Source organism: Prionailurus bengalensis, chromosome B2, assembly GCF_016509475.1.
Source record: "Prionailurus bengalensis isolate Pbe53 chromosome B2, Fcat_Pben_1.1_paternal_pri, whole genome shotgun sequence".
Taxonomy (NCBI): domain Eukaryota; kingdom Metazoa; phylum Chordata; class Mammalia; order Carnivora; family Felidae; genus Prionailurus; species Prionailurus bengalensis.
The window spans coordinates 33,005,396-33,033,270 of NC_057349.1; the positions used below are offsets into that span (position 1 = coordinate 33,005,396).

Consider the following 27,875-nt stretch of genomic DNA (forward strand, 5'->3'; position numbering starts at 1 on the left):
CAGCCTAGAAGGCAACCAGCACAGGAATCCAAGATTCCCAGCCTTTGAGGTATCATACTACCCCCCACCACCACCACCACCATACTGAAAAGGGTGAGGGAAGGGTGAGGAATGAATTTGAAGGTAAAGCAGGTGCAGGATCAGCACAGAGGGAAGTTAGGGGGGAAAAACCATGACGTAGTTGACAAGTCTATCCCCTCCGAAAAGAATCAACTCGGGGTGCCTGGGTGGCTCAGTTGGTTAAGCATCCGACTTTGGCTCAGGTCATGATCTAGCTGTTGGTGACTTCAAGTCCTGTATTGGGCTCTGTGCTGATAGCTCAGAGCCCAGAGCCTGCTTTGGATTCTGTGTCTCATTCTCTCTCTGCCCCTCCCCTGCTTGTGCTCTGTCTCTCTCTGTCTCTCAAAAATAAATAAGTGTAAAAAAAAAATTGAAAAGAATCAACTCAGGGTGCTACACAAAGGTGGGTTTCTAGAACTGCAATATTAAGGCCCAGATATTTTCTTTAAAATGTCTTTTAGAGCTAGTTTGTCCAAACCAGATCTAACCCTGAACCGTATACTACATCTGATTATTATGTCTGTTAAAAACATTTTAATCTAGAATGACATCTTTTCTTGACTTGGTGAAAGAAAGGGGCCCTTTGTCCCAGAGACTCTCCCACCTTCTGGTTGTTTGCTGCCTTTTGCTTTCTTTAGCTTGATCCTCTTGTCTATCCTAGAACTTGATTGGATCCAAGTGGAACACTTTTGTTAAGAATAGGTCACAGTTGACTATGTCTATTTAATGTTAGCATCCTAGCAGGAGATACGTAATACCCAATTGTTCCACCATCAATAATGCTAACATTGACCACTGTTAGAGTAGTGAAAGCCTGATAATTTCATCCTGCAGTTAACTTTTAAGAGAGGAAATCATCTTTATGGTTCACTTAACCTTGTTGAAGCTCAGTGTCCCCATTTGAAATGTGAACAATAGGATTATTGAATAGATCAAATAAATTAATGCATTCAAAGCACCTAGGACATAGTCAACATTCAAATAAGGTAGCAATTATTATTATTTTGGTTGCAACTCCACCACCAGAGAATATGGAACAGTAGAATCAAAAGCTCTACCGCTCCATTCCCAACATTTATTCCCCTTTTCTGAGCGGTCAGGCCATGTGGGAGTCTGATTGACCAGGCTGAAAGTTTGGCCCTGTTGCCAGAACAGGTTAGATCTGTGGACAAGATACTTCTATCAATATCCTCTTATGTAAAAAGATAACTACCATATGTGGAGGACTTAGTATGTACAGATATTGCCCTAAACACTTTACAAGCATTTTCACATTTAATCGTTCCTTAAGCCCCACAAGTAAGAATTATTACCCATTATTTTCCAGTCGAGGAAAATGAGGCTCAGAAAGATTAGATAACTTTCTCAAGCAGCAAGGCTAGGAAGCGGGAGATGGGACTTGAAACTGGGGGTTCTATCATCTCCTAGGGTTAATGAGACTTAAAAAAGAGACGCCATGTAAAATCGCTGGCACCAAGCTTATTGCTTTAGGAAACCTATTATTTCACAGTTGTCACCTTCTCAGCAAGCTGTCTTATTTAAAGTTGAAATTCTCTCTTCCTTGCATCACTCCCCAACTCCCACTCCTCCTCTACTCGACTCCATCTAACCTACTACATACTGACTTTATTATTTGTCTCCCCCAACTCCTAGGGCCTACTCCACGAGGGCAGGACATTTGTCTGTTTCGTTCACTGCTGTCTTCTCTCAGCATTTATAGCAGGGCCTGGCACATAGCAGGCGATCCTTAGAAAGTCGTCCAAAGAATGAACACCATGCTTCCGGGAAGCATGAAGAATCAGGATTACATGAGCGTGGATTGAACCTCGCAGGGACCCTTCGAGCACCCCTTCCCGCCTAGCTGTAAGTGACGGGATGAAGAGAAAAGCCCCGCCCCTCGACCGGCCGCAGCGGGTAAGGCGGTCGCAGCGCAGCGCGGCGGCGGATTGGACGACTGGGTAGGGTTCCTGGAGTCGCGTTTGACTCATCGGTTCCGCGGCGTCGGCGCTTGTTGTGTGCGTCACTTCCGGGTGGCGCGGGACGGAGTGGCCAACGGTCTGCAAAGCAACATGCCTAAGTGAGTGGGGGCTCGAATCTGGGGGTGTTCGCGGTTACGGTCGCCATTGTGGCCCAGGAAGGGGAGTGCAGAGCGGATTCTAGCTCTTGAAGTTTCCCGGGAAGCGAGGGCGTGTGGGGGAGGGAGCCCGGGAGCTCTGGATACTGTCGTCTTTCGGTTTGTGTAGGTCGACCCCGCGCAACGCAACAGAAAAGCCTGGTTTGTGTCAGGTCGCTTCGATTGACGTCTTGGGGTCGTGCATAGGTCTTTTTATATTTTACCTTCGTTGAACTGCCCACGTGGATGGGCATCTGTTAACTGGTTGTCGTCTTTTTCTCTATCTTCCACCCCTTTCCAGGTTTTATTGTGACTACTGCGACACATACCTCACCCATGACTCTGTAAGTAGTGTTTCTTTTCAGTTTCAAAACACCTTGTCTGTGAAAGATAAGATTTTGGGGGGGTATAAATGTGTGCTTTTCATGCTGTTGAGCTTTAAGTGCTCCTGCTTGGAAAAAATAACCTGGGTTTCTTTTCCTGCCCCCTTCCTGTAACTGGTTTCGTAATTTGGAATGATTGGCCTTCCAGCAGTTAGTGTTTTGAGTTGGGACCCAAAATGATAAAACTGTAGCAGAATTGAAGGTGCAGAAAATTTACATGACCAGTAAAAATTGTAGGAACGTGTCCTAAAGTTCAAATATTTGATTGTGACAAGGCATTCAGACATTTGATTGATTAAACTGGAAAGAAATGCCCAAATTTAAAACCTGAGTGCTGTACTTCTATTTAATTAAAAACTGCTTAACAAATAATAACAACTAAGATTGAATATTTACTGTGTGTCAGGCAGTGTTCCAGATGCTTTACCTGTATCATGTTGTTTAATGCTCATGATGAGCCTATATGGTTAGCATTATCTCCATTTTACAGAGGAGGAAACTGAGGCAGAGTATGGATTAATGACCGACTGGATGTTACTAAACCAGTAAGTTGTACAGAGCTGGAAGAAGAGCCTAGGCAGTATAACTTTAGGGTTTCTATGCCAGCAGCTCTCAAACATTTTTTGTCTCGTGGTCCTTTTACACTCTTGAAAATTACTGAGTTCTTTTATTATTATTATTATTTTAATGTTTATTTTTGAGAGAGAGAGAAAAAAGCATGAGTGGGGGAGGGACAGAGAGAGGGAGACGTAGAATCCGAAGCAGGCTCCAGGCTCTGAACTGTCAGCACAGAGCTGGACACGGGGCTCAAACTGACGGAACTATGAGACCATGACCTGAACCAAGGTCGAACGCCCAACTAACTGAGCCACCCAGGCGCCCCAAAAATTACCAATTAAAAAAAAAATTCTTAAAAAGTTCTTAAGGGGCACCTGGGTGGCTCAGTCTGTTAAGCATCTGACTTCAGCTCAGGTCATGATCTCACAGTTCATGGGTTCGAGCCCCACATAGGGCTCTGTGCTGACAGCTTGGAGCCTGGAGCCTGCTTCAGATACTGTGTCTCCCTCTCTCTCTGCCTTTCCCTTGTTTGCACTCTGTCTCTCTCTCTCTCAAAAAAATTAAAAAAGTTACAGGGCTTATATTGACTTAACTATTAATATTTGCTGTATTTGAAATATTTCCGTATTTGCTGTATTTAAAACCTACAATTTTAAAAATACTGATTGATTTGAAAGTAACAATAACAAACTTTTTATCTGTGATACAAATAACCTTTTAAAATGAAAAATAGGAGCTTCCTCGGTGGCTCAGTCAGCTAAGCGACTGATTCTTGATCTCAGCTTAGGTCTTGATATCAGGGTAGTGAGTTCAAACCCTGCGTTGGGCTCTGCACTGGACATGGAGCCTACATATAAAATAATAACAGTAAAATAAAAGTGGAACGTAGCTATTTAGAAAAAATTAGTGTGAAGAATGGCATTGCTATAACCTTTTTGCAAACCTCTGTAATGTCTGACTTAATGAAGACCACTGGATTCTTATGTTCTGGATTAAACTTGTTGCACTTTGTTTTGGTTCAATTATATGAAAAATCCAGTCTCCCGTGGATAAGGAGTTGGAAAAAAAGAGGAGTACCTTACTAGCCTTTTTAGATAATTGTGGATATTCTTTAATACTTTATGTTACTACACCCAGACTCAACACATGGTTAGTTGTAGTGTGGAAACTTAAACCATATCAGACTTTTCACACTCTGCTACATCAAAACTTGTTGGTCTGTCTTGCGCTTTGAGTGAATCTTTTACCAGACAGGATTTTATAACATGCTCTGGTCATATGGAAAATGAATATTGGAATATTGGTTCACTCAGTTACACAAATCTTCCAAGTGTTGACACATTTGATTATGTACCATAAAAATTCACATTAATGAGGCTGTAATCAGAAATGGCTTTTTAAAAATTTTTTTTAAATTAAATTACAATATTTTTAATTAAAAAATTTTTTTTACTGTTTATTTTTGAGAGACAGAAACAGAGCATGAGTGGGGGAAGGGCAGAGACAGAGACGGAGACACAGAATCTCAAGCAGGGTCCAGGCTCTGAGCTGTCTGCACAGAGTCTGATGCGGGGCTCAAACCACGAGCTGTGAGATGATGACTGAGCCGAAGTCGGACGCTCAACCTACTGAGCCACCCAGGGGCCCCAAAGTTTATTTATTCTTGAGAGAGAGGCAGTGCGCTAGCAGGGTGGGGACAGAGAGAGACAAGGAGGGGGAGACACAGAATCTGAAGCAGGCTCCGTGGAACCCATGGACCACGAGATCATGACCTGAGCCAAAGTTGGACGCTTAACCAACTGAGCCATCCAGGCGCCCCCAACCTTGTGATTTTTAAATCAGTTCTATTGAGTTATACTTTATGTTAGATTAAATGCATATGTTTTAAGTGTACAGTGTGATGACTTGGCAAATACTTAACAGTTGGCTGTGTGCATTGAGATAATAGAACATTCCATCACCCCAGAAAATTCCTTTGTGTTTTTTTGCAGTCAGTACCCTGTACCCTTGGCCCCAACTGATCTGGTTTTTATTATGAAAGATCAGTGTTACTGGTTTTAAAACTTGATATGGATGGAATTTTATAGTATATATTCTGTGTTTCTCTTTTTTTTTTTTTTTTTTTTTTTTGCTGAGCATGCTTTTGAGATTTGTCCATATTGTATCAGTGATTGGTTCTTTCTGATTAATATTCCATTGTACCATGAACATGTGATTGTAACATGATTGAGATACTGCTTGTAAATTACATAGCATGGTGTTTGGTATGTGGTAGGTGTTAAATAAATGTTAACTTAAACATATGGTTATAACTGTGTGGAGTTTATCTTATATCAGTTTTACCTTGGTAAAGGTCTTAAAGAACAAAAGGATTAGTGGGCTAGAGACAAAAGTTTGTATGTGATTCACATAGTCTGTATTCTAGACCCATAGTCATTTAAAGGAAGATATTCTTTTTTTTTTTAATTTTTTAAAAAAATTTTTTTTTTCAACGTTTATTTATTTTTGGGACAGAGAGAGACAGAGCATGAACGGGGGAGGGGCAGAGAGAGAGGGAGACACAGAATCGGAAACAGGCTCCAGGCTCCAAGCCATCAGCCCAGAGCCTGACGCGGGGCTCGAACTCACGGACCGTGAGATCATGACCTGGCTGAAGTCGGACGCTTAACCGACTGCGCCACCCAGGCACCCCTAAAGGAAGATATTCTTATAAACAGTATAATTTAGATGTATGTGGACTATATTATTTTGCTATAGAATGACCTAAGAAAGGGCATTAAAGGGGCGCCTGGTGGCTCAGTCGGCTAAGCATCCGACTTCGGTTCAGGTCATGATCTCACCATCCATGAGTTCAAGCCCCGCATCAGGCTCTGTGCCGACAGCTCAGAGCCTAGAGCCTGCCTCGGATTCTGTTGTCTCCCTCTCTCTCTGACCCTCCCTGTTCATGTTCCGTCTCTGTCTGTCTCAAAAATAGATAAACATTAAAAGAAATTTTTTTTTAAGAAAGGGCATTAAAATGGCATTATGTTCTAGATCAGGAGTTTGCAAACTTTTCCTTAAAGTGCCACATTGTAATTATTTTAAGTTTGTGGACCATATAGTTTTTGTTGTGATGACTTTGTAGGGAAAAAAAAAAATAGTATAACTCAATTCTGCTTTGTAGGGGAAAAAAAATAGTACATACACGAACGGATGTGGCTGTGTTCCACTAATTTGTTTTACAAAATCAGGTGGCCGGCCCGTGGGCCATAGTTTGTGGACCTCTGGTTTAGATAATATAGTAGATAAATTACCACAGTGTGTTATTGGATGATGTTTATAAATAATGCTTTAGCACCCAGCTTAAGCGTCTAGAGGTAGCCAGGCTACTTACATAAAGGAAAGGCTTTATAAAATTTCTAGTTTGGGAAACTTGTTTCTGCGACTGATCTGACCTTTTTGTTTTACAGCCATCTGTGAGAAAGACACACTGCAGTGGTAGGAAACACAAAGAGAATGTGAAAGACTACTATCAGAAATGGATGGAAGAGCAAGCCCAGAGCCTGATCGACAAAACAAGTATGTTTCAGTCTCTTGTTCTGATGCAGGAGAATGGTCCCATTCTTTCTCATCCCTGTCTCTCTGTTGTTTTGCACAGAAGCAACTCATTTTGACTGATAAATAGGAACACTCTGGTGTGTTGAATGAAAGAATTAGAAGGTCATTAGTTTCTGAGGGGATATAGGAACACATTAATATTAATTGTTGAGGTTAGAGCAATCAGGTATTGATTACATTGGGAAGCGGGGCAGAGAAGAATGAATTGCCTAATGATTCTTTATTGACACGGACCAGATTTTGTAGCCAATTTATGTGAAATCTTCCTTGTAGTGATCATAGGTTTTAGAACTATTTTCCTTTTGTAATAGGAAAAGGTGAGAGGTGGGTTTATAGTTAACCTTCAAAGACTCTGAGAGACTCTCAGTTTCTTAGTCTTGTAGTCCTGACAAAGACAAGTGCTCAAAAAGGAAGCTGATGTGACACAATAATCTGGGTATGTTTTGGACCTCTGTTGGACATGCCATACTCTTTTTGTTTAATTAGGAAAATTTTTGTTTAGGTTAATTGAGTTCAAGACACAAGAAGTGAGCCTGGAGCCTGACACAGGGCTCGATCTCATGAACCATGGGATCATGACCCGAGCCAAAATCAAGAGTTGAACGCTTAACCCACTGAGCCACTCGGGCGCCCCAGCATATTTTTAATTTTAATTCCAGTATGGTATGAGTATATATTTAAGTATTTATTTGTGACTTTTTGTAAAGCCCAAATAAATGATCTTCAATTTCTTTTCATTTGTGCTTCATATTGTCAGAAAGAAAAAAGTTGATTGTATTGGACATTTTTGAAGATCATACCTTCCTTCAGGGTGGGCTCTTTAAAATCTTTGGTTTCTCATTCATGTCTCTTCGCTCAGTACACTAATTTCGAAACTGGTAAACCATAATGACGGAAAGTTTTGTAAAGCCTGACCTTTGGGCAGGTATCACACTTTTTTTTTTTTTTTTAAGTTTATTTATTTATTTTAAGAGAGCGCGAGGGGGGGAGGGTCAGAAATAGAGGAGACAGAGAATCCCAAGCAGGCTCCGTGCTGTCAGCGCAGAGCCGGATGTGGGGCTTGAATTCATGAAACTGTGAGATTATGACCTGAGCCAAAACCAAGAGCAGATGGTTAACCTACTGAGCCACCCAGGTGTGCCCCCAACATTTTTCAAACAAAACTGAATGGTTCAAATTGGTTGTAAACCACATCTACAGATTAAAGATGATTGCTTGTCTTTGGTAAGACATTGGTAGGTAAGAGGTCTTCACTCCAGGCTCTCATAGTTAATTCAGCCATAGGAATATTGACTAAATAAATATAGGTTAGAAAACCCAAAGCAGTAAACCAGTTAATTGTAATTTTTGCTGGTAAGTACTTACAGTTGATTTAAAAACTGTAGGGGCCATGATGTAGTAATCTTAAATGAATACTTTTTAGAGTGAAATCATTGTGAAATGAAAGAAAAGGGATATTTTCGTAAATGGGTTGTTGAGTTCTTATTAGTGTGTGTTTTTTTTCTCCAAAGCTGCTGCATTTCAGCAAGGAAAGATTCCTCCTACTCCATTCTCTGCTCCTCCTCCTGCAGGGGCGATGATTCCACCTCCCCCTAGTCTCCGTAAGTTTATGGAGTTTTTATCTTAACAGCTATAATTTAAGGGGGTGCAGATTATCCTTTGATTTTGTTGGATTATTTTACAGTTGGCTTTTGAATGCCCGTTGAATGAATACATAGACAGTAAAAGAAAACATCAGTGGTATAATTTCTGAAATGTCTGCAGTTACCTTCTGATTGCATTATTACTAGGATATTGTATTTATGACATCCCAAGCGGGTTCAAGACAGTTGATTCAGTGGAAAGGTCAGAATGTACCTGTGATTAGATGAGCTAATATATGAAGAGGTGTTGATGAGTACATTAAATTATTTATTGCTCTGAACCCAACACTGAAAGATTAAAGTGTAGCTGATCAACTCTTCAGCATTTCTTCCTATCTCCTAACCTACCTAACACAAATATATACACCTTGGGAAAACCAAGAATTGGACAGTTGAAAGTGGGGTGAATCAAAGGCCTCTCTTCTCCGAGAAGGTTTTTTGTTTCTAAATGACAGAAGGAGATAACTAGGCCATAAGTTCCGTGGCTCTCCTGGAAGGGCTTAGGATTGAAATTGAATTCAGAAACCTAAAATCAGTCCTGTAAGTAGCCACGGATAGGAACAGAAGTGGGCTGTTTATAATAGTTGCACACTAATGCAGGTAGACAACTAATGGCCCACCAAACCTTTCTTGGGCTTCCACCATCCTGGGGCTGGTCAGGCCTTGGGTCACAGCAGCTGTCAGGTTACCTGTCTGTCTTATTCTGTATCTTGGCTGGCTGGCACCCAACCCCATTATTTTTATTTATTTATTTAAAAAAAATTTTTTTTCCAACCCCATTATTTTTAATAGTAGAATAACCTGTAGTATGAATGTGCCATAATTAACCTCACCATTTTCTTATTGTGGGACATTTAAGTTATTCCAAAGTGTTGTAAATGATGCTATCAGGAATGTTTCTGCATACACATCTGTGTATTTCCAAAAAATCTTTCAAAGATTTTGATTGTTTTTAAGTAAAAGAAGGTATATATTTAAAATTTTTTTTTAATGTTTATTTTTGAGAGAGAGAGAGCAAGGAAGAGGTCAGAAAGAGAGGGATACAGAGGATACGAGGCAGGCTCTGTGCTGACAGCAGAGTCAATGTGGGGCTCAAACTCCCCAACTTTGAGATCATGACCTGAACCAAAGTTGGACATTTAATTGACTGAGCTACCCAAGAGCCGCGGACGTTTTGATTTTCTTAAAAACAGATCTGAAATTACGTACTTGTGGCTTAAATTTGTCAGGAACTCTACAGAAGGCATAATACCCTTTAAAAAAATATTTTAACTTTTGGAATTTTTTTTAACCTGTGCTGACCTCATTTTATACTTCTGTCTAGGCAGTCTTGTCCTTGGTTTTTAGTCATAAAGTTTTGTGGCATATTGATTTTTGTGGATCTACTGTTATAAAAGAAACCATAAGAAGTCTACTATTCTAGAACTTGGGCTGGGCCATGAGGCTCTACTAGTTTCATAGAAGAGGAAATGTTAATATGTAAGCATATCTTAAACTCAGCCCCCATTCGTTATTCCAGCGGGTCCTCCTCGCCCTGGTATGATGCCAGCACCCCATATGGGGGGCCCTCCCATGATGCCAATGATGGGCCCTCCTCCTCCTGGGATGATGCCAGTGGGACCTGGTAAGTTTGAATCTCTTTCCTTTTAGGATGCTCCATTGTGTTTTAGTTCTCCTTTTAAATGGAATTCTTAATACATTGTCTAAATGTATTATTGCAGTAAACTAAACTTGGTGAATCCGTAATGATAAAGAAAAATAAATATGTGTTTTAGCAGTATAATTGGATGATATCCAAAGGCCTTGTGCTACTAAAAATGGGATAAGGCTGCCTTTTTTTCCTTCTTCCTCCTTCCTGTTTCCTTGCCTCCTCCCAACTTGTGGTCATTTATAATGAAGAGAAAGGTAGTTGAGGTTTTCCAAAGGGGATAAGGTAGGTAAATAGTTGTACTGCTACTTTTTTCAGTTTTGATCTGGAGCGGTGCTCTTGTTGCTGATTCAATCTTTAGTTAACTAGGCCAAATTAGTGTATGAAAAAGGCCTTAGCCCTGTAGTTAGTCGTTTATTCAGGAAAGGGGGAAAAACCCACCTCAGACATTGTATTTTAACATAAACATAAATATATACTAATTTGCAGATTTTTCTGATACCTGGTCAGGGCCTTTGCTTTGAAACGAGTCTACTGATTAGAGCACCGTATATTTCTTGCCTAAACCGATAAACCGTACCCATAATGCATTCTTTACCAACTTTAGTTTCTATTTCTTTCAAGGTTAGAAACCTTGTGAGGCCATCTACTTCCAATCTTTTATAATTCTCTCACCTATCAAATTTGTGAGCACTTTTTGGGATAATTGTTTTTCTAAATATCCACATAGTTTCATGGAAACAGTTCTTTTTTATATACTCATTTTTGTTGACTTGCAGAAGTTAAATTCTATAATAAGAATAAATACAATAGACATAAGCCTACAACTCAACTGGTAAGACAAGGTGCAGAGGTATTAGATAGAGTAGCTTTTTAGCTAGAAGCATTCACTGTGCTTGCTACAGGTATCATTTAGAATGATAGGAGTAGAGTATAGGTAAGAGTTCCTTAGGAAGCCAAAACAGATTTAGATGACGTCTTTTGCATACTTTTTTTTTCCCCACTCTTTTTTGAGAGTGAGAGTGAGCCTGTGTGCACTCTGCATGTGGAGGAGAGGCAGAGGAAGAGGGAGAGAGAATCTTAAGCAGGCTCCATGCCCAGCCTGGAGCTCTGTTTTGCTACCCTGAGATCATGACCTGAGCCACCCAGGCATCCCTTCTTTTGCATTCTTTTTTTTAAAAGATTTTTTTTTTTTCAACGTTTATTTATTTTTGGGACAGAGAGAGGCAGAGCATGAACGGGGGAGGGGCAGAGAGAGAGGGAGACACAGAATCGGAAACAGGCTCCAGGCTCCGAGCCATCAGCCCAGAGCCTGATGCAGGGCTCGAACTCCCGGACCACGAGATCGTGACCTGGCTGAAGTCGGACGCTTAACCGACTGCGCCACCCAGGCGCCCCTATTTTATTTTTTTAATGTTGATTTATTTTTGAGAGAGAGACGGACAGAGTGCGAGTGGGGAAGGGGCAGAGAAACAGGAAGACAGGGCTGTCAGCCCAAACCCTGACGCGGGGCTCAAACCCATGAACTGTGAGATGAACGGGGGAGGGGCAGAGAGAGAGGGAGACACAGAATCGGAAACAGGCTCCAGGCTCTGAGCCATCAGCCCAGAGCCTGACGCGGGGCTCGAACTCATGGACCGCGAGATCGTGACCTGGCTGAAGTCGGGTGCTTAACCGACTGCGCCACCCAGGCGCCCCTTTTTTCTTTTTTCTATTTTTTTTTTTTAAGATTTTTTTTTTTCAACGTTTATTTATTCTCTTGCATTCTTAAGTCAAGGTCACAAATTCAAATTCCTAGAGGGTTTAGGGATATAGCGAACTGGGAATGCACGACACACCTAAAGATACGGCTTCTAGAACTTAGCTTCAGCCTGCAGTTGACATTTGAGAATGCAGGCTTGGTGTTGCCAGTTCTCCTGAGTATTTTGTTGTTTTCACCAGGATAAGATAATACTGTGGGATTTGAATTAAAATAATTAGTTCAGGGTGGGCAAGGATAAGAATGGGTTGGCATGAGATAGAACGTTGGCCATGGGTGAATAATGATGGAAGCTGGATGATGGGTACATGGATGTCCATTATACTTTTTTCATTCTTGTGTATGTTTGAATATTTCCATAACAAAAAGTTGGAAAAGGGTATCTAGACTTACTAGTAATTAGACTTCTTAGTTGCCAGTGTTGGCAACTGATTGAAAGTAAATGTACTGTGGAGACCAAAGTAAACAAGTTTTCAGGTGCCTCGTTTTCAGTCTTTGGTCTAGATGAGTTTCTTCTAGGAAATGCTGAATATAGGTTATGTTATGTTGGGGTTTTTAATAAGATCCTTAGAAGTTTAGTATTATTTTCTGTTCCTTTTGAAATTGATCTTAAAAACATTTGTACCTGTTGAATTTTGTGTCTTTGCATATACTTGTGTTTTACTTTTTGTGATAAGGCTGTATTCAGCTTTGAATATAGTTTTCTCTTGAACTATTACCAACCTTTCATCAAAATGGTTTAGTAAGTAATTAGGTAAATTTTTATATTTGAAGAGAAGATCTGTAACATGAAAACCATGAGGCATAATAATAAAATGAATACCCGTGAACCCACCACTCAGCTGAGGAAGTAGAATATTGCCAATTCTGTGAAGCTGCCTGTACTCCTCCCCAACCCCCACCTCTGCTTGCCCTCCCTTCCCTGGCTTATTTATTTGGCTGGTGTATTGATGGGACACTTCAGAAAAGTCCTTAACAGTTTCTAAAATGAATTAGAAAAATTAGATTTGTGTGTGTGTGCTAATTGTTGTAAATCACATTATTGCCTGTTTTTCTTGACTTGAGCGAAGTATGGTTACTAACAGGTTCTCAGCATGGGCCTCCTGCTCACCTTTCCTACAACTCCGAACAAACGCTTAGTGGTAAGATTGTCCTCTGTGCCTGTGTACATTCATGAAATAGCTCCTGGTTATATGGTGGATAGAACTGATTAAGAGAGCTGACTGGGTAACATGTGACTTAGTTGTGAATTTCCCTGAATGAGAAAAGGTCAATTTAGGGAACTAGTGTCCCTGGTGGTTTCTGGAAAGCACTCTATTAATAGTTCCCCCTTACTATCATTAGATCATGATTCCCATATGGTTCTTGTGTTGACCTTTGTTCTTTGTTTGAGAATGTCTAAGTAATTTACAGATGTGATGAATTTGTTGCATTTCTTCTGTCAAGTATGTCTTTCTTCCAGCATTTTGCAGGGGGGCTACTTTTTGTCTTTAATTGAAGTCCCATTAAGCTCTCATAAGTAGTAGTTTCTGACTCTCTTTTTCCCTTTTCTTTGTTTTATCCTGCAGCTCCTGGAATGAGGCCGCCTATGGGAGGCCACATGCCAATGATGCCTGGGCCCCCAATGATGAGACCTCCCGCCCGTCCCATGATGGTACCCACTCGGCCAGGAATGACTCGACCAGACAGATAAGGAGAGACAGGAACCTCTTTATATCCATTTTATATTACTTGTTCTTCACCAGGAGATCATGGTGCTGTGACTCTGGGTGTTTTCTAACAGCATGACAAGGAAGACTTGCTCCCCCTTCCTATCAAACAGAGAATAGTTTTTGCAAGGGAGTAGTGGGACAAAAAAAAAAGCAATTTCCATCTGTATCGTGAAATGTGAAAATAAAATTGTCAACTGCTTTAGTTAAAAATGTGTTCCCTTTTTTCTCCCCTCTGTATTCCTTGTGCATCATAAAAGAGATGAGTATTCCAGTTGTATTTCTCTAACTCATTCTCTCTTTAGCATGCCCTCTTCTGCATGACATTTTTTCCCCCTTAGCTATGGAGTGAGTCCCTTTGGACACCCTGCCTTTATTTAGTAAAGTTTTCATGTGCAAGATTTGGTAAATCTAACACTTGTAGAGCTTTTTGTTGATTAAAATAATAAATAGCACAATTGGTTACTTTTTCACATGAACAGCATTTGGGGTAGTAAGTGGAAAATTTTAAGTCTTCTGCTGAAGTAGGGAAAAAGCCTTTTCAGTGTGTGCATGTCAGCTAAAGATGGCAAGAATGGCCTTAACCTCAGCTTCTCGTTTCTCTTAGTTCCTCTTTTTCATGGGTTTCAGTAATCAGAAAACTTTCTAATAGCCGTGGTAAAATTATGCAGATTTCCATGGTACAGAAGTTGTCTACAGAATGTCATTTGTTATATCACTGGGCTACTAAGTGGGATATTTTCAGAGCAACATTTAGAAAGTAAGCCATTGGCACTGTTCGTATTCAAGTTTGATGTAAAATCTGAACTGCTATTTCACGTTGCAAATGGGAATAAAAATTGTAATCTTTGGGGAGGGCAGTTTAGCAGTATCTATCAAAATTACCTTTGACTTAACATTTCCATGCCTAGGAATTTATTCTACAGATAGACTTGCGTATGTACAAAATAACATGTACAAGATTATGAGTTGTAGCAAAAGATTGGCAATAACATACGTGTCCATCGAAGGGGCCTGATTTATCAAGTATGATAAATCTACCAAATGGCATATACTAGGCATGTTAAAATAGAATAAAGAAGCTCTCTGTGGGGAAAGATCTCCAAGATACACATTGTTTTGAACCTTGATTTGTTCAAAATGTATTATTCACTGCTGTTCTTATTTAAAGGAAATATCTATGTACCTGTGTACGCATAAAGGATCTTTGGAAGGACATATAAGCAACTGGTAATACTGGTTGCCAATGAAGAGTAGGTGGGTGGCTGGGGGACGGGGATGAGTGAGAAAGTCTTGTCACCTTTTTGTATCTTTTGGATTTTGAATCATTACATGTAAAACAAAACGGGGGGCTCCTGGGTGGCTCAGTTGGTTAAGTGTCCAACTTCTGCTCAGGTCACGATCTCATGGTTCGTAGGTTCAAGCCCCATGTTGGGCTCTGTGCTGACACCTCAACCTGGAGCCTGCTTTCGATTCTGTGTTTTCCTCTTTCTTTGCTCCTCCCCTGCTTATGCGCTCTCTCTCTCTCTCTCTCTCTCTCTCTCTCTCTCTCTCTCTCTGTCTCTCAAAAATAAATAAACATTGGAAAAAATAAAACTATCTTTGCCATCTGAGGTTATTGTTATAGTGATTTTATGGTAGAAGGTGCCCTAAACCAGAAGTTACAACCTGGCTGATTATTAGAATCGTGGGGGATCATTTTTTAAAACAAAGATTCCAGATTTTGATTTAATATATCTGGGGTGAGGCTTAGGAAATTCGCTATTTTGGAAAGCTCCCTGGGAAATGTTTATTATTAGTGGGTTGGGCAAACTCTGTCTTAGGATCTATTTTACTCAGGAATATAATACTGGAGGTATGTGTGTGTCTATACTTTTTTATAAATTTGTAGCTAGAAATTGAAATAGCACTAGGTGGATAGCTTTTTTCCCCTAGAAACTTGAAGAGAGGCTAATTTAGGCACATAACCTTACCTAGGTAAACAAGTAGTTAAAAATAGGCATCCTGATAGGGATGATTTTGTGCTCTGTCTCTAAAAGCTGAGTCAATTTCCTAATCTGAGCCTTTGCTAGGACTACTTGTTGCTTTGTAGTTTCTCATTGTTACATCTTTTAAAGAAGGACTTATCAGAAATTGATTATTTATATATCTGACTTTTATAGCTCAGATTTTTTATTTAAATCTGCAGACTTAAGAGGTTGTTAGAGGAAACTGCCAACTGAGCTTAACATGTGACTCAGCAAGTTTGTGGTTTGGATGGCTCTGTCAGACTCAAGGTGCTGAGGCTGGCTTTTGTATATACACAGAAAGCCCACAGGTACCTGTTTTATTTTTTAAAATAGCCTCAGGTACTTAAGAATAACCTCGGTCTTCCTAAAAGAAAGCTTTTTCCAAAGTATGTTTTTAAGGTTGAATATCCATTATAGAAACACCCTTCCTTCCTTCCTTCCTTCCTTCCTTCCTTCCTTCCTTCCTTCCTTCCAAGTTTTTATTTGTAAGTAATCTCCACACCCAGTGTTGAGTCTTGAACTCAGCCTGAGATCAAGAGTTGCACACTCCAACTGAACAAACAAGGGGCCCCAAAACATTTCTTCGAAGAACGTGTTTTTATATAGCTTTAGAAAAACAGTGTGATGAATTAAAAGTTTAACAAACTTTACAATGAACACAAGTAGGAATAAATAGTTCGAAGTTTCTTTTTGTCTTTTTTTTTTTTTTTTAATTTTTTTTTTCAACGTTTATTTATTTTTGGGACAGAGAGAGACAGAGCATGAACGGGGGAGGGGCAGAGAGAGAGGGAGACACAGAATCGGAAACAGGCTCCAGGCTCTGAGCCATCAGCCCAGAGCCTGACACGGGGCTCGAACTCACGGACCGCGAGATCGTGACCTGGCTGAAGTCGGACGCTTAACCGACTGCGCCACCCAGGCGCCCCTCTTTTTGTCTTTATTAACTACTTCAAAGTGAAACTGGTGCACCTGGGTGGCTCAGTTGATTAAATGTGTGACTTTGGCTCGGTCATGAACTCATGGTTCATGGGTTCCAGCCCCACGTTGGGCTCTGCTGACAGCTCAGAGCTTGCTTCGGATTCTCTGTCTGCCTCTGTTTCTCTGCCCCTCCTCTGCTCATTCTCTCTCTCGCTCTCTCCCTCTCTCTCTCTGTCTCTCAAAAATAAATAAACATTAAGAAAACCTCTTAAAAGCCAAACTTACAGCTAACGATCATAAGACATTTCCTTTGTAAGAGGCTGTGAAGAACCCAAACTTATTTACTGCTGTTGATCTATGCCTTTACACATCTGGTTTTAATTGTAAAATATGAATTGACTATGATGTGAGCTTTGTATAGTGCAAACAAGAATGCCACTAGATCTCAAGAATTGAAGAAGTTAGCGTAGATGTGGGGTAACATACTTTCTTCCTTTTCTGTGGGGAGATCTAGAGTCACTGAAGTGCATTTGAAGTCTAAGCTAGCATCATTTCCACTCCCTTGGCTTTAGTGGTTTGTCAGAATGCCAGTCCCCTTAATTCCCAGCTGCATGAGAAATGGGATCCTTGCATAGAGCCACAGGCTAATTTGGTCATCCTGTATGGAAAAAGTCCGGTGGTGATTAAGTGTGTGTCCCAATTAAGTAGCTTCGGTCAGATGGTATCTTTTAGGTTCCTGGATACATTTGGTGAACAGAAGAAAAAAGCCTGGCCTGCCTGAGGTTTTTCTGACAGAAGTGTCCTGAATAAATGTTATCTAACAGGGGTCATTTCTTTCCCTCCCAATTGAAAACTTAAGCGTTAGATTTTCTGGCAGAGAATCAAATAAAACATCCAGAACAGTTCATTAGACAGGTGCAGGATTAAGGTAATCTGCATGCTGCTTATTGTCCTCACTCTTCAGGGGTGGGAGGGATTTCAGACTTAACAGAAAAGTTGGCAAGAAAAGAACTATACAAAGAACACTTAGATACCTTCTGACCAGGGTATCCGCTATTGGCATTTCACTTCATTTGTTTGATTATTTGTGTACGTGTTTTCTCCCTCTCTCCCTCTCTCTGTATGTACATGTATATATTTTTTTCCTGAACCATTTGAGAGTAAGTTGCTTGTATCATGCCTCTTACCATAAATACTTAAGTATGTATTTCCTAAGAATGAGTACATTTTCTTACACAACCATGGTTTAGTTATCAAGCTCAAAAAAATGTAAACTTTACTCAATAATTTAATCTACCCACCATATTTCATTTTTGTCCGTTGATCCAACATGGCCCTTACAGTTTTTTCCCCTTTCCTGTACAGGATCCTCTCTAGAATCATGTACTGTATTTTTTGGTCAGATTTCCTTAGCCTCCTTTAATCTAGAACAATTCTCAGCCTTTGTCTTTTATGACACTGAGAATTTCACCACCTTTTGTTTAATACAATGTTCCTCATTTCTCATTTTGGATTTGCCTGGTGTTTTCTCAGGATTACATTCTGGTACATGGCCTCAGCTCTGTCCCTAGGATATCACATCTGTAGGCAGGCACACAGGGTCCGTCTGCCCCTCGGTGATGATAATTTTGATGACCCATCAAGGTGTTTTCCAATTTCTCCATACGTGTTCTGAAGTGTCTTTCCTCAGCTGTCATTTAAGAAAAGCCCATTAACTTAGTGCTCATCTAATAATAAGACTTTGAACACAGCATAGGAAGCCAAGATCTCAAATCCCTTTGCAAGGACTTTTATTCAGCTTTCACAGTGACACTGAGAAACAGGTCTAAAACTTTCCCCTTTTCTTTGCCTGCACATCGCATCCTAGTAACTTTGGTGGCGGGGGAAAGGGGGGCTAGTTGTTGAAAGAATAAAGAAGTAAAAGGTAGGACAAAGAATTTTACCTCAATGTTCAAATGCTACATTTCTCCTCTTTTTATCCCTTTTATCTCTTAGGCCTCTGCTGGTGCAGTGAAACAGGTAGAGAGAGACAAAAAGATGAGTAAGGTAATAGAGCCTAGAATGGCAGGCAGAATTACTACTTGCCCACCCCAGTATCTATTACTATCTGTAATCACAGAACCCCTAATTGTTTTTAAAGTTTATTTAATTTGAGAGAGAGAGAGAGAGTTCGAGCAAGGGCGGGGCAGAGATTGAGGGAGAGAGAATCCCGAGCAGGCTATGTGCTATATGCGCAGAACCTGAACCGGGGCTTGATCCCATGACCCTGGGATCACCATCTGACCTGAGCCAAAGTCAGCCACTTAACCAACTGAGCCACCTAGACGCCCCTAGAACCCCTAATGCCCTTCAGCAATGAATAGCACATTTGCCATAGCTTTTAGTTAGGTGAGGCCACATGGCAGGAGAGAACATGTCTGTTTTTCCCGCCATTTTTCTTTCCTGTTGATAGGAATGTGGATATGATGTTTGATTGAAATGTAAGCAACATCTTGCACCACAAACTGGCAACTAAGGATGATGTTAGCAAGATAGAAGGAGTCTAGGTCCCTAATGATTGAAGAGCTGCCTGAACTGCCTACCTCAGACTTCTTTTACATGAAAGGGATATAAACATACTTTTTGTTGAAGTCTTGTCATTTTTTGAGTTTTCTGTTACATGCAGGTGAATCTAACCTGACTGATTAAAAAAAAAGAGATGCGGGGCGCCTGGGTGGCGCAGTCGGTTAAGCGTCCGACTTCAGCCAGGTCACGATCTCGCGGTCCGTGAGTTCGAGCCGTGCGTCAGGCTCTGGGCTGATGGCTCAGAGCCTGGAGCCTGTTTCCAGTTCTGTGTCTCCCTCTCTCTCTGCCCCTCCCCCGTTCATGCTCTGTCTCTCTCTGTCCCAAAAATAAATAAACGTTGAAAAAAAAAATCTTAAAAAAATAAAAAAAAGAGATGCTTGGGGCGCCTGGGTGGCTCAGTCGGTTGAGCATCCGACTTTGGCTCAGGTCATGATCTCGCGGTCTGTGAGTTCGAGTCCCGCGTCAGGCTCTGTGCCGACAGCTCAGAGCCTGGAGCCTGCTTCGGATTCTGTGTCTCCCTCTCTCTCTGCCCCTCCCCTGCTCATGCTCTGTCTCTCTCTGTCTCAAAAATAAAAATAAAAATGTTAAAAAAAAAAATTAAAAAAAAAAGATGCTCAAGGAGAAGAGTAATATTGATGAATTTGTCCTGCTAGAAGTCAGACAGTAAGAAACAACACTGTTGTATGATACATGCTGTAAAGTAAGTAGGAGACATAGGGAGTGCCAGATCAGGGGTGGCTGCAGAGATGACATGAAGGGGTGGGGCTGGGGGAGCCATGGAGATGTCTAGGGCATAAGCTTTCCAGATAGAGGAAACAGCAAGTACAAAGACTCTGAAGTAGAAGTCTACTTAAAGTACTTCCGGACCATCAGGGAAGTCGGTGTAGCTCAGAACAGCTAGAGCTGTTGAGAGGGATGGACACATTCATTGCCTTGATTGTGGTGGTGATGTCACTGGTGTGTGTATGTCAAAACTTTAAAAACTGTGTGCTTTTCTGTATGTCAATCATACCTCAGTAAAGTGGTTTTATTTTTTAACTTTTTTTTTTTTTAACGTTTATTTATTTGAGACAGAGACAGAGCATGAACGGGGGAGGGGCAGAGAGAGAGGGAGACACAGAATCGGAAGCAGGCTCCAGGCTCTGAGCTGTCGGCACGGAGCCCGACGCAGGGCTCGAACTCACAGACCATGAGATCATGACCTGAACCGAAGTCAGACGCTTAACCGACCAAGCCACCCAGGCGCCCCAGTAAAGTGGTTTTAAAAACGTCATAGCTATCACAAACTAGAAAACTACTCTCGAGAATCCTAATAGGCAATGATAACCCATCTCAGCCTCTCAACACTCTTGCTCTTGAGTTGTCTATAAAATCACCTTTCCTTGTTTGCATACTCTTATCCTTCTCTGGTTATAGGTGGGTAGAATATTGCTCAGTAATAAGAAGGAATAAACTACTGATAAAACAACTTGATGGATCTCAAGGGCAGTATGCTTGAGTGAAAAAAGCCACTCTGAAAAGTCACATACTGCATGTTTCCATTGATGACAAAATCACCAAGATGAAGAACAAATTCGTGGTTGCTAGGGGTTAGGGATGTGTTGGGAGTGAGGAGAGTAGGAAATGTCTGTAAAAAGGTAGCGTGAGGGAGATTTTTATAGTGACCGAGAAGTCTGTATCTTGATTGTGGTGGTAGTTATATAAGTCTATCCATGTGATTAAATGAGGAATTATACACACCTATCAATATTGTGCTCATTTTTTTTTTTTTTAAAGTTTACTTATTTTGAACGAGACAGCAGAGGAGGGGCACAGAGAAAGGGAGAGAAAAAGAATCCCAAGCAGGCTCTGTGCTGTCAGCATGGAGCCCAACGTGGGGCTTGAACCTATGAACAGTGAGATCATGACCTGAGCTGAAATCAAGAGTCCAAGTTGGGAAGTTGGATTTGGATGTAAATTTTAAAAAATAAACAATAAAATTAAAAAAAAAAAAAGTGACTCATTTTGAGAGGGTGTATGTGTGCTCACAGGGGAGGAGGGGCATAAAGAGGGAGAGAGAATCCTGCTATCCACGCAGAGCCTGATGCAGGCCTCGATCTCATAAACTATGAGATCATGACCTGAGCTGAAATCAAGAGACATAACGCTTAACCGACTGAGCCACCCAGGCGCCCCACAGTAAGGTTTTTTAAAATTAATTATCGTTTAATTTACACCCAAGTTAGTTAGCATATAGTGCAACAGTGATATCAGGAGTAGATTCCTTAATGCCCCTTACCCATTTAGCCCATCCCCCCTCCCACAACCCCTCCAGCAACCCTCTGGTTGTTCTCTATATTTAAGAGTCTCTTATGTTTTGTCCCCCTCCTTGTTTTTATATTATTTTTGCTTCCCTTCCCTTATGTTTATCTGTTTTGTGGCTTAAAGTCCTCATATGAGTGAAGTCATATGATATTTGTCACAGTAAGGTATTTTTTTAAAAAGGTATATATATCGTTTTTTTCAGACATGATGCTATTGCACACTTAATAGACTACAGTATACTATAAACTTACATTTAGTAAGAAACCAAAAAACTTATTTGACTTGTCTTATTGTGATATTTGCTTTATTGTGGTGGTCTGGAAGGAACCAAACTCAGCCTGCAATATCTCTGAGATATGCCTGTATCCATTTCCTGGGTTTTATGTTTTATTGTAGTTATGTAAGATGTAACCATTGCAGGAAAGCGGGTGAAGGGTACACAGGGCTTCTCTGTATGATCTTCACAACTTCCTATGAATCTATAACTAATTCAAAATAAAATGTTAAAAACATTAAAGAAAATGTTTGGACTTAGGCTTCCAGGAAGATGGAGTAGATGTACTTTTCCCTATCCTACTGCTAAGTATAACTAAAACCCTAGAATGAATGTGTGTGTATGCGTCTGTGCACGGTGTGTGTGTGTAAAACAAGCATAAGAAGACTGAAAGGTGGAAAGAAGGCAGACCTTGGGACCCAAGGAACAACATAATGAGCTCTCGATTTTTCTTTTTGCTTCATATATCCCAGACTTGGGAGCAGAAGAAGCTAGCAACCAAGAAATACTGATAGGCCATAGACAAAGCACACCCCAAGAAAAGCCTGCTTGCTTTCTTTTAAAAAACTCTTTTAAATGTTTATATATATTTTTGAGAGAGAGTGTGTGAGCAGGGAGGGGCAGAGAGAGAGGGAAATACAGAATCCAAAGTAGGCTCCAGGCTCTGAGCTGTCAGTACAGAGCCCAACGTGGGGCTTGAACTCACAAACCCAGAGCTCATGACCTGCACTGAAGTCGGATACTTAACCAACTAAGCCACCCAGGTGCCCTGGAAAGCCTGCTTTCTATGGCCAGAGGACTAGAAAAGAGACAGCAAGATAGAAAACTTTTAGACAATAACCACTTTACTCCAGCCAAACACCACAGAAAAAACGCTGGCCCTATTCCTACTTGTGCCACAAAGACCAAGCGGGGCACTTACTCTTCTACCTTTGTGAGGCTGTATTGAAATTCCCCAGGATTGAAATCCCCCAAACTCCTGCTGGGGTGGTATCAGAGAAGGCCAAATAAGGAGCTGAGATTAGCACCCCCATCAGTCAACAACAAGGCACCCAGCCTTCCTGACAGAGGTAATGGCAGAAGAGGCCTAGGTAGGACCTTAAGGACTTTCAACAATGTCCAGTGGTCATGAGGCTGCACACACCCCCATGTCAATGGATCCCTTATGAGGGGCTGTGTGCTACACCCTGCTAGGGAAGTATACGTTGAGCCCTACTAGAGAGCCAGAACGCCCATCTTAACCTAGCAGTAATGAGGAACCCTTCCCTTGTGTGTCCAAGGAGGCTGATTGTCAACCTGGACTTCTATATAGCTTCACCTGACAGTAGCAAGAGGGCCCCTCTCCATTTTGCCAGACCAGTGTGAGAAAAAGTCAGCAAAACAGAAGGTTTAAATAAGATCCAGAGTCTTATAATATGAAAATGTCCAGGTTTCAATCTAAAATCACTCATCATACCAAGAATCAGGAAGATCTCAAATTGAATTTAAAGAAGGTAATCAGTAGATGTCAATACCAAGATGGCAGAGAGGCTAGAATTATTTGACAAGATTTTAGAGCAGCTATCATAAAAATGCTTCGATGAGCAACTATGAACATGCTCAAAACCAATGAAGAAATAGAAAGTCTCAGCAAAGAAATAGAAGACATGAAGAAGAAGCAAATGGAAATTTTGGAATCAAAAAACAAAAAATTCAGTGGATGGGCTTAACAGCAAACAATCAGTAACATGAAATAATCAGTAAACTCAAGCATAGAACAGTAAAAATACCCAGTCTAAACAATAGAGAGAAAATAAACTTAAAAAAAAAAAAGTAGAACTTCAGGGACCTGTGGGACATAACAAAAGTCTAATATTTATGTTGTCAGAGCCCCAGGAGGAAAAAAAAGGAAAGAGCCAAAGAGTGCACTAGAACAAATAATTGTTGAAAACGTCCCAGATTTGTAAGAGACATAAACCTATATATTCAAGAAATTGACCCTCAATCAGGATAACTCATATACTTTTCCCCCCAAAATTTTATTTTTAAGTAATCTCTCTGCCCAGAGTAGGGCTAAAATTTACGGCCCCAAGATTAAGAGTCACATGCTCCATCAACTGAACCAGCCAGGTGTCCTTCAATCAGGATAATTCAAAGAAATCCACATCAAGTTATGTCAGAGTCAAACTTGTGAAAACTAAAGACAAAAAGTTTGAAAACAGCCAGAGAAAAATGATACCTTGAGGGAAAACAATTTGAAGGACAGATGTCTCATCAGAAACAATGGACACCAGAGGGAAGTGGCAGAATAGTTTTCAATAGCTGAAAGAAAAGAGCTGTCAGCCCAGAATCCAATATCCAGTAAAAATATGCTTCAGGAATACATGGGAAATAAAGATGTCCTCTGATGAAAGAAAACTAAGAGAATTTACTGCTAGCAGACGTACTTTAAAAGAATGGCTAAAAAGTTCTCAAAACAGAAAGGAAACAATAAATGAATGAATCCCATAACATCAAGAATGAAGGAAACACAGTAAGCAGAACTGTGGGTAAGTATAATAGACTACTTTTCCTGAGTTTTCTAAATTATGTTGGATGATCAAAGCAAAAATTATGATGCTGATTAATGTAGCTCCGAATGTATACAGAGAAAATATTTAAGGCAATTGTACCTATGGGAGGGAAAAGAGACCTAAAGGGAGGTGAATTTTCTGCACTTCACTTGAACTGGTAACTGACAGTAGAGTAGACTGTGATAAGACTGTGATATAAATAATGTAATAACTAGAGAATCAACTAAAAGCTATGCATCTAAAAGCTCTAAATACACAAAAACACTATAGTTTCCTCATTTCAAAACTTCTTACAAAGTTATACTAATCAAGACACTGTGCTATTGGTGTAAGAATGGACATACAGATGGGGCGCCTGGGTGGCTTAGTCGGTTAAGCGGCCGACGTCGGCTCAGGTCATGATCTCACAATCTGTGAGTTCGAGCCCCGCGTCAGGCTCTGTGCTGACAGCTCAGAGCCTGGAGCCTGTTTCAGATTCTGTGTCTCCCTCTCTCTGACCCTCCCCCGTTCATGCTCTGTCTCTCTTTGTCTCAAAAATAAATAAACATTAAAAAAAAAAAAAGAATGGACATACAGATGAATGGAATAGAAAGAATCGAGAATCCAGAAATGGATTGTGACTTTTATCAGCAATTGATTTTCACCAAGACATTCCAATGGGGAAAGATTATTCAACAAATGATGCTAAGACAACTGGATATCCACATAAGAAGTAAATGAAGTCGGTCGCATTTATCGTACCACATACAAAAATGAACTCGAAATGGATAAAATTCCGAAATATCAGAGCTAAAACTTTTAGAAGAAAAATAGATGTAAATCTTCCCGACCTTGGATTATACAACTATTCCTTAGATGTAACACCACAAACACAGCAACAAAAGAAAAAAAAAAAAAAAAGAAAGAAACAATATCATCAAAATTAAAAATTTTTGTGCTTCAGGGGTGCCTGGTTGGCTCAGTCAGTGGAGCGTGCGACTCTTGGTCTCTGGTCATGAGTTCGAGGCCCATATTGGGTGTAGAGATTATATAAATCAACAACAACAACAACAACAAGCAAACAAACTAAAAAAAGACTTTTTGAGGGGGGGATTGGCAGAGCCATCTGAGGCTTTATTTGGGAAAAGACACTTGAATTGGCTTTTAGTTGGGGGCATGGGCAAGAGGGGTACCCAGGGCAGTGGACTTCCCCTAAGGATAGGCTGAGGATGGGCTGAGTATTAGGTGGGCCTCCTGTTCTCGACGCTGCCCTGCATGGCTCCTTCCCCCTGCAGGCTGGTTGTTCACTTGGATAGGACATCAGACGACTCAGACACCAGCTTCCCATCACGGATCTCAATCTTCTATACCACCACAGCCTTGGAGGAACTGACACAGCTGAGGGAAGTGGAGCCCCTGCCAGGACCGAAGCTGGACTGGAAGGTACTCAGGCCATAGCGGAGACCAGGGCTCGTGAGGCTCCCATAGGCTGAGCCCAGCCCACCTGAGTAGCCGCTGGTGGTCTTAGTGTGGATACTCATGGTCTGCATCCCAGACTCCAGCCTGCTCTCCTCACCTTCTAGCAGCTTGTGGCAGATGGTGATCTCAATGTTCAGAGCCAGCTTGATGTTCATGAGCTCCTGGTACTCCCGCAGCTGCTGGGCCATGTCCTGCTTGGCTTGCTGCAGGGAGGCTTCTAGCTCGGCCACCTTAGCATGGGCATCCTTAACGGCCAGCTCCCCACGCTGCTCAGCATCAGCTATGGTGGCTTCCAGGAAAGCCCTCTGGTTTTTGAGGCCCTTGATCTCAGCATGGAGTTGGCTGATGTTCTGGTTCACGTCGGAAATCTCCGTCTTCGTGTGACGGAGGTCATCCCCGTGCTTCCCAGCCAATGTCTGCAACTCCTCATACTTGATCTGGTACGTGGTCTCAGCCTCGGCCCGGCTGCGGTTGGCAATTTCCTTGTACTGGGCCTTAACCTCAACAATGATGCCATCCAGGTCCAGGGAGTGGCTGTTGTCCACGGACAGCACCACAGACGTGTCCCAGAAGTACAGCTGCCTTAAGAAGTTGATCTCGTCGGTCAGCCCTTCCAAGTGGGACTCCAGCTCCACCTTGTTCATGTAAGCTTCAGCCACACCCTTCTTGGTGAGGACAAATTCATTCTCCATGTCTGCACATTCTTTGATCTCCTCCTCGTACTTATTCTTGAAGTCCTCCACCAGGCTCTGCATGTTGCCAACCTCCACCTCCAGCTTCAGCTTCTCCTGGCCCAGGGTGTCCAGCTGCCGCTGAAGGTTGTTGATGTAACTCTCGAACATCTTGTCGATGTTGCTCTGAGCAGTGTTCTGCTGCTCTAGGAGGCTCCACTTGGTCTCCAGAATCTTGTTTGCTGCTCCAGATGCTGCACCTTGTCGATGAAGGAGGCAAACTTGTTGTTGACGCTCTTAATCTGTTCCTTCTCCTGGGTGCGCACAGCCTGGATGTTGGGGTCCACCTCCAGCTTAAGGGGGTTCAGCAGGCTCTGGTTCACTGAGACAGCCGTGATGCCCCCCATGCCCCCCAGCCCTGCTGTAGCCCCCAATCACACTCATGCTGCTGCCCAGGCCACCCCTGAAGCTGCTTCCCCTGCCCACCTGGGACAGGGCAGAGCTGATGTGGACGTCAGGTGCATTAGTGAAGGGGTGGCTGCTGAAGGCCCGGGGGTCAGAGGTGGACACCTTATAGGACTTCTGGGTCACCCTGCTGGACATGGTGGAGGCTGGAGTGGAGGCGAGTAGGCTGAACCTGACTGAGGTTCGAGAAAGAGCTGAGAAGTTGCTTCTAGGGTCTAAAAAAGACTTTTTGTGCATCAAAGGACACAATCAGGAAAATGAAAAGATGACTCACAGAATTGGAGAATTTTTTGCAAATAATATATCTGACAAAGGATTTGTATCTGGAATATAAAAAGAACTATTGCAACTCAATGACAAAAAGACAACCTGATTTAAAAGGAATCTGAATAGATATTTCTCCAAAGAAGATATACAAATGGCTTCTAAGCCATGAAAAGATGCTCAACATCATTAGCCATCAAGGAAATATACACAAATTCTTAAGCAAATATTAACAATAGAATTCAGCAATCTATGAAAGTAATTATATACCATGGCCAAATGAGGTTTATTCTAGGGATGCAGGCTGGTTCAGAATTTGAAAGTCCATCAGTGTAATACACCATGTTAACAGGGTAAAGAAAAATCATATGAATATAACATCCAATGCAGAAAAAAAAACATTTGAAAAAATTGAACATTTATTCTTGATAAAAACTCTCAGAAAAGTAGGACTAGAGGAGAACTTCCTTAACTTGATAAAGAGCATGCACAAAAAATCTACAGTTAACATTATACTTAATGGTGAAAGACTGAATGCTTTCCTACTAAGACTGGGAACAGAGAAAGTATGTGTGCTTTCATTGTAACAGCATTCCAACTGGTCTTAAGGGTCCCTTTGCTTCAAGCTTATGCACTCCTTGCTTGCTGACCAAAGTCCCATGGTCTGTAGCAGAACTAACATAGTCTCCTTGAGATTTTCAGACCACTGGCCTTGAGCAGTGAAGGACTCATCTTTCCCAGAAGATAAGATCTGACTACGTTCAAAAACAGTCGCCACTGGTGTCAGCAAATCTGTTCAGGGTCATGTTGACAAAGGACAAACTTAACCGCCTGGGCACCAGCTTCTCCTGCACATAGCCCCCCTCCCTTTTCCCATAACAACTTCTTCTCCTTCTTCTCCCCCTCCCCCTCCTCCTCCCCCCCC

The 27,875-nt window shown here is 41.5% G+C and overlaps 2 protein-coding genes across 2 annotated transcripts; one reads left to right on the plus strand and one right to left on the minus strand.

The window, feature by feature from the left end:
- Positions 1 to 1,941: 1,941 nt before the first annotated feature.
- Positions 1,942 to 13,949, plus strand: SNRPC (small nuclear ribonucleoprotein polypeptide C). Its single transcript, XM_043591215.1, has 6 exons — positions 1,942 to 2,137; positions 2,475 to 2,517; positions 6,564 to 6,672; positions 8,223 to 8,312; positions 9,874 to 9,978; positions 13,330 to 13,949. The coding sequence occupies exons 1-6, from the start codon at positions 2,130 to 2,132 to the stop codon at positions 13,452 to 13,454; spliced, it is 480 nt and encodes a 159-aa protein (XP_043447150.1). The 5' UTR covers positions 1,942 to 2,129; the 3' UTR covers positions 13,455 to 13,949.
- Positions 13,950 to 25,180: 11,231 nt separating this feature from the next.
- Positions 25,181 to 27,875, minus strand: LOC122489438 (keratin, type II cytoskeletal 8-like). The gene is given in 3 exon segments (XM_043591216.1): positions 25,181 to 26,463; positions 26,466 to 26,643; positions 26,645 to 27,875. Coding segments are annotated over 3 exon segments (1,545 nt in total). The 5' UTR covers positions 26,924 to 27,875; the 3' UTR covers positions 25,181 to 25,375.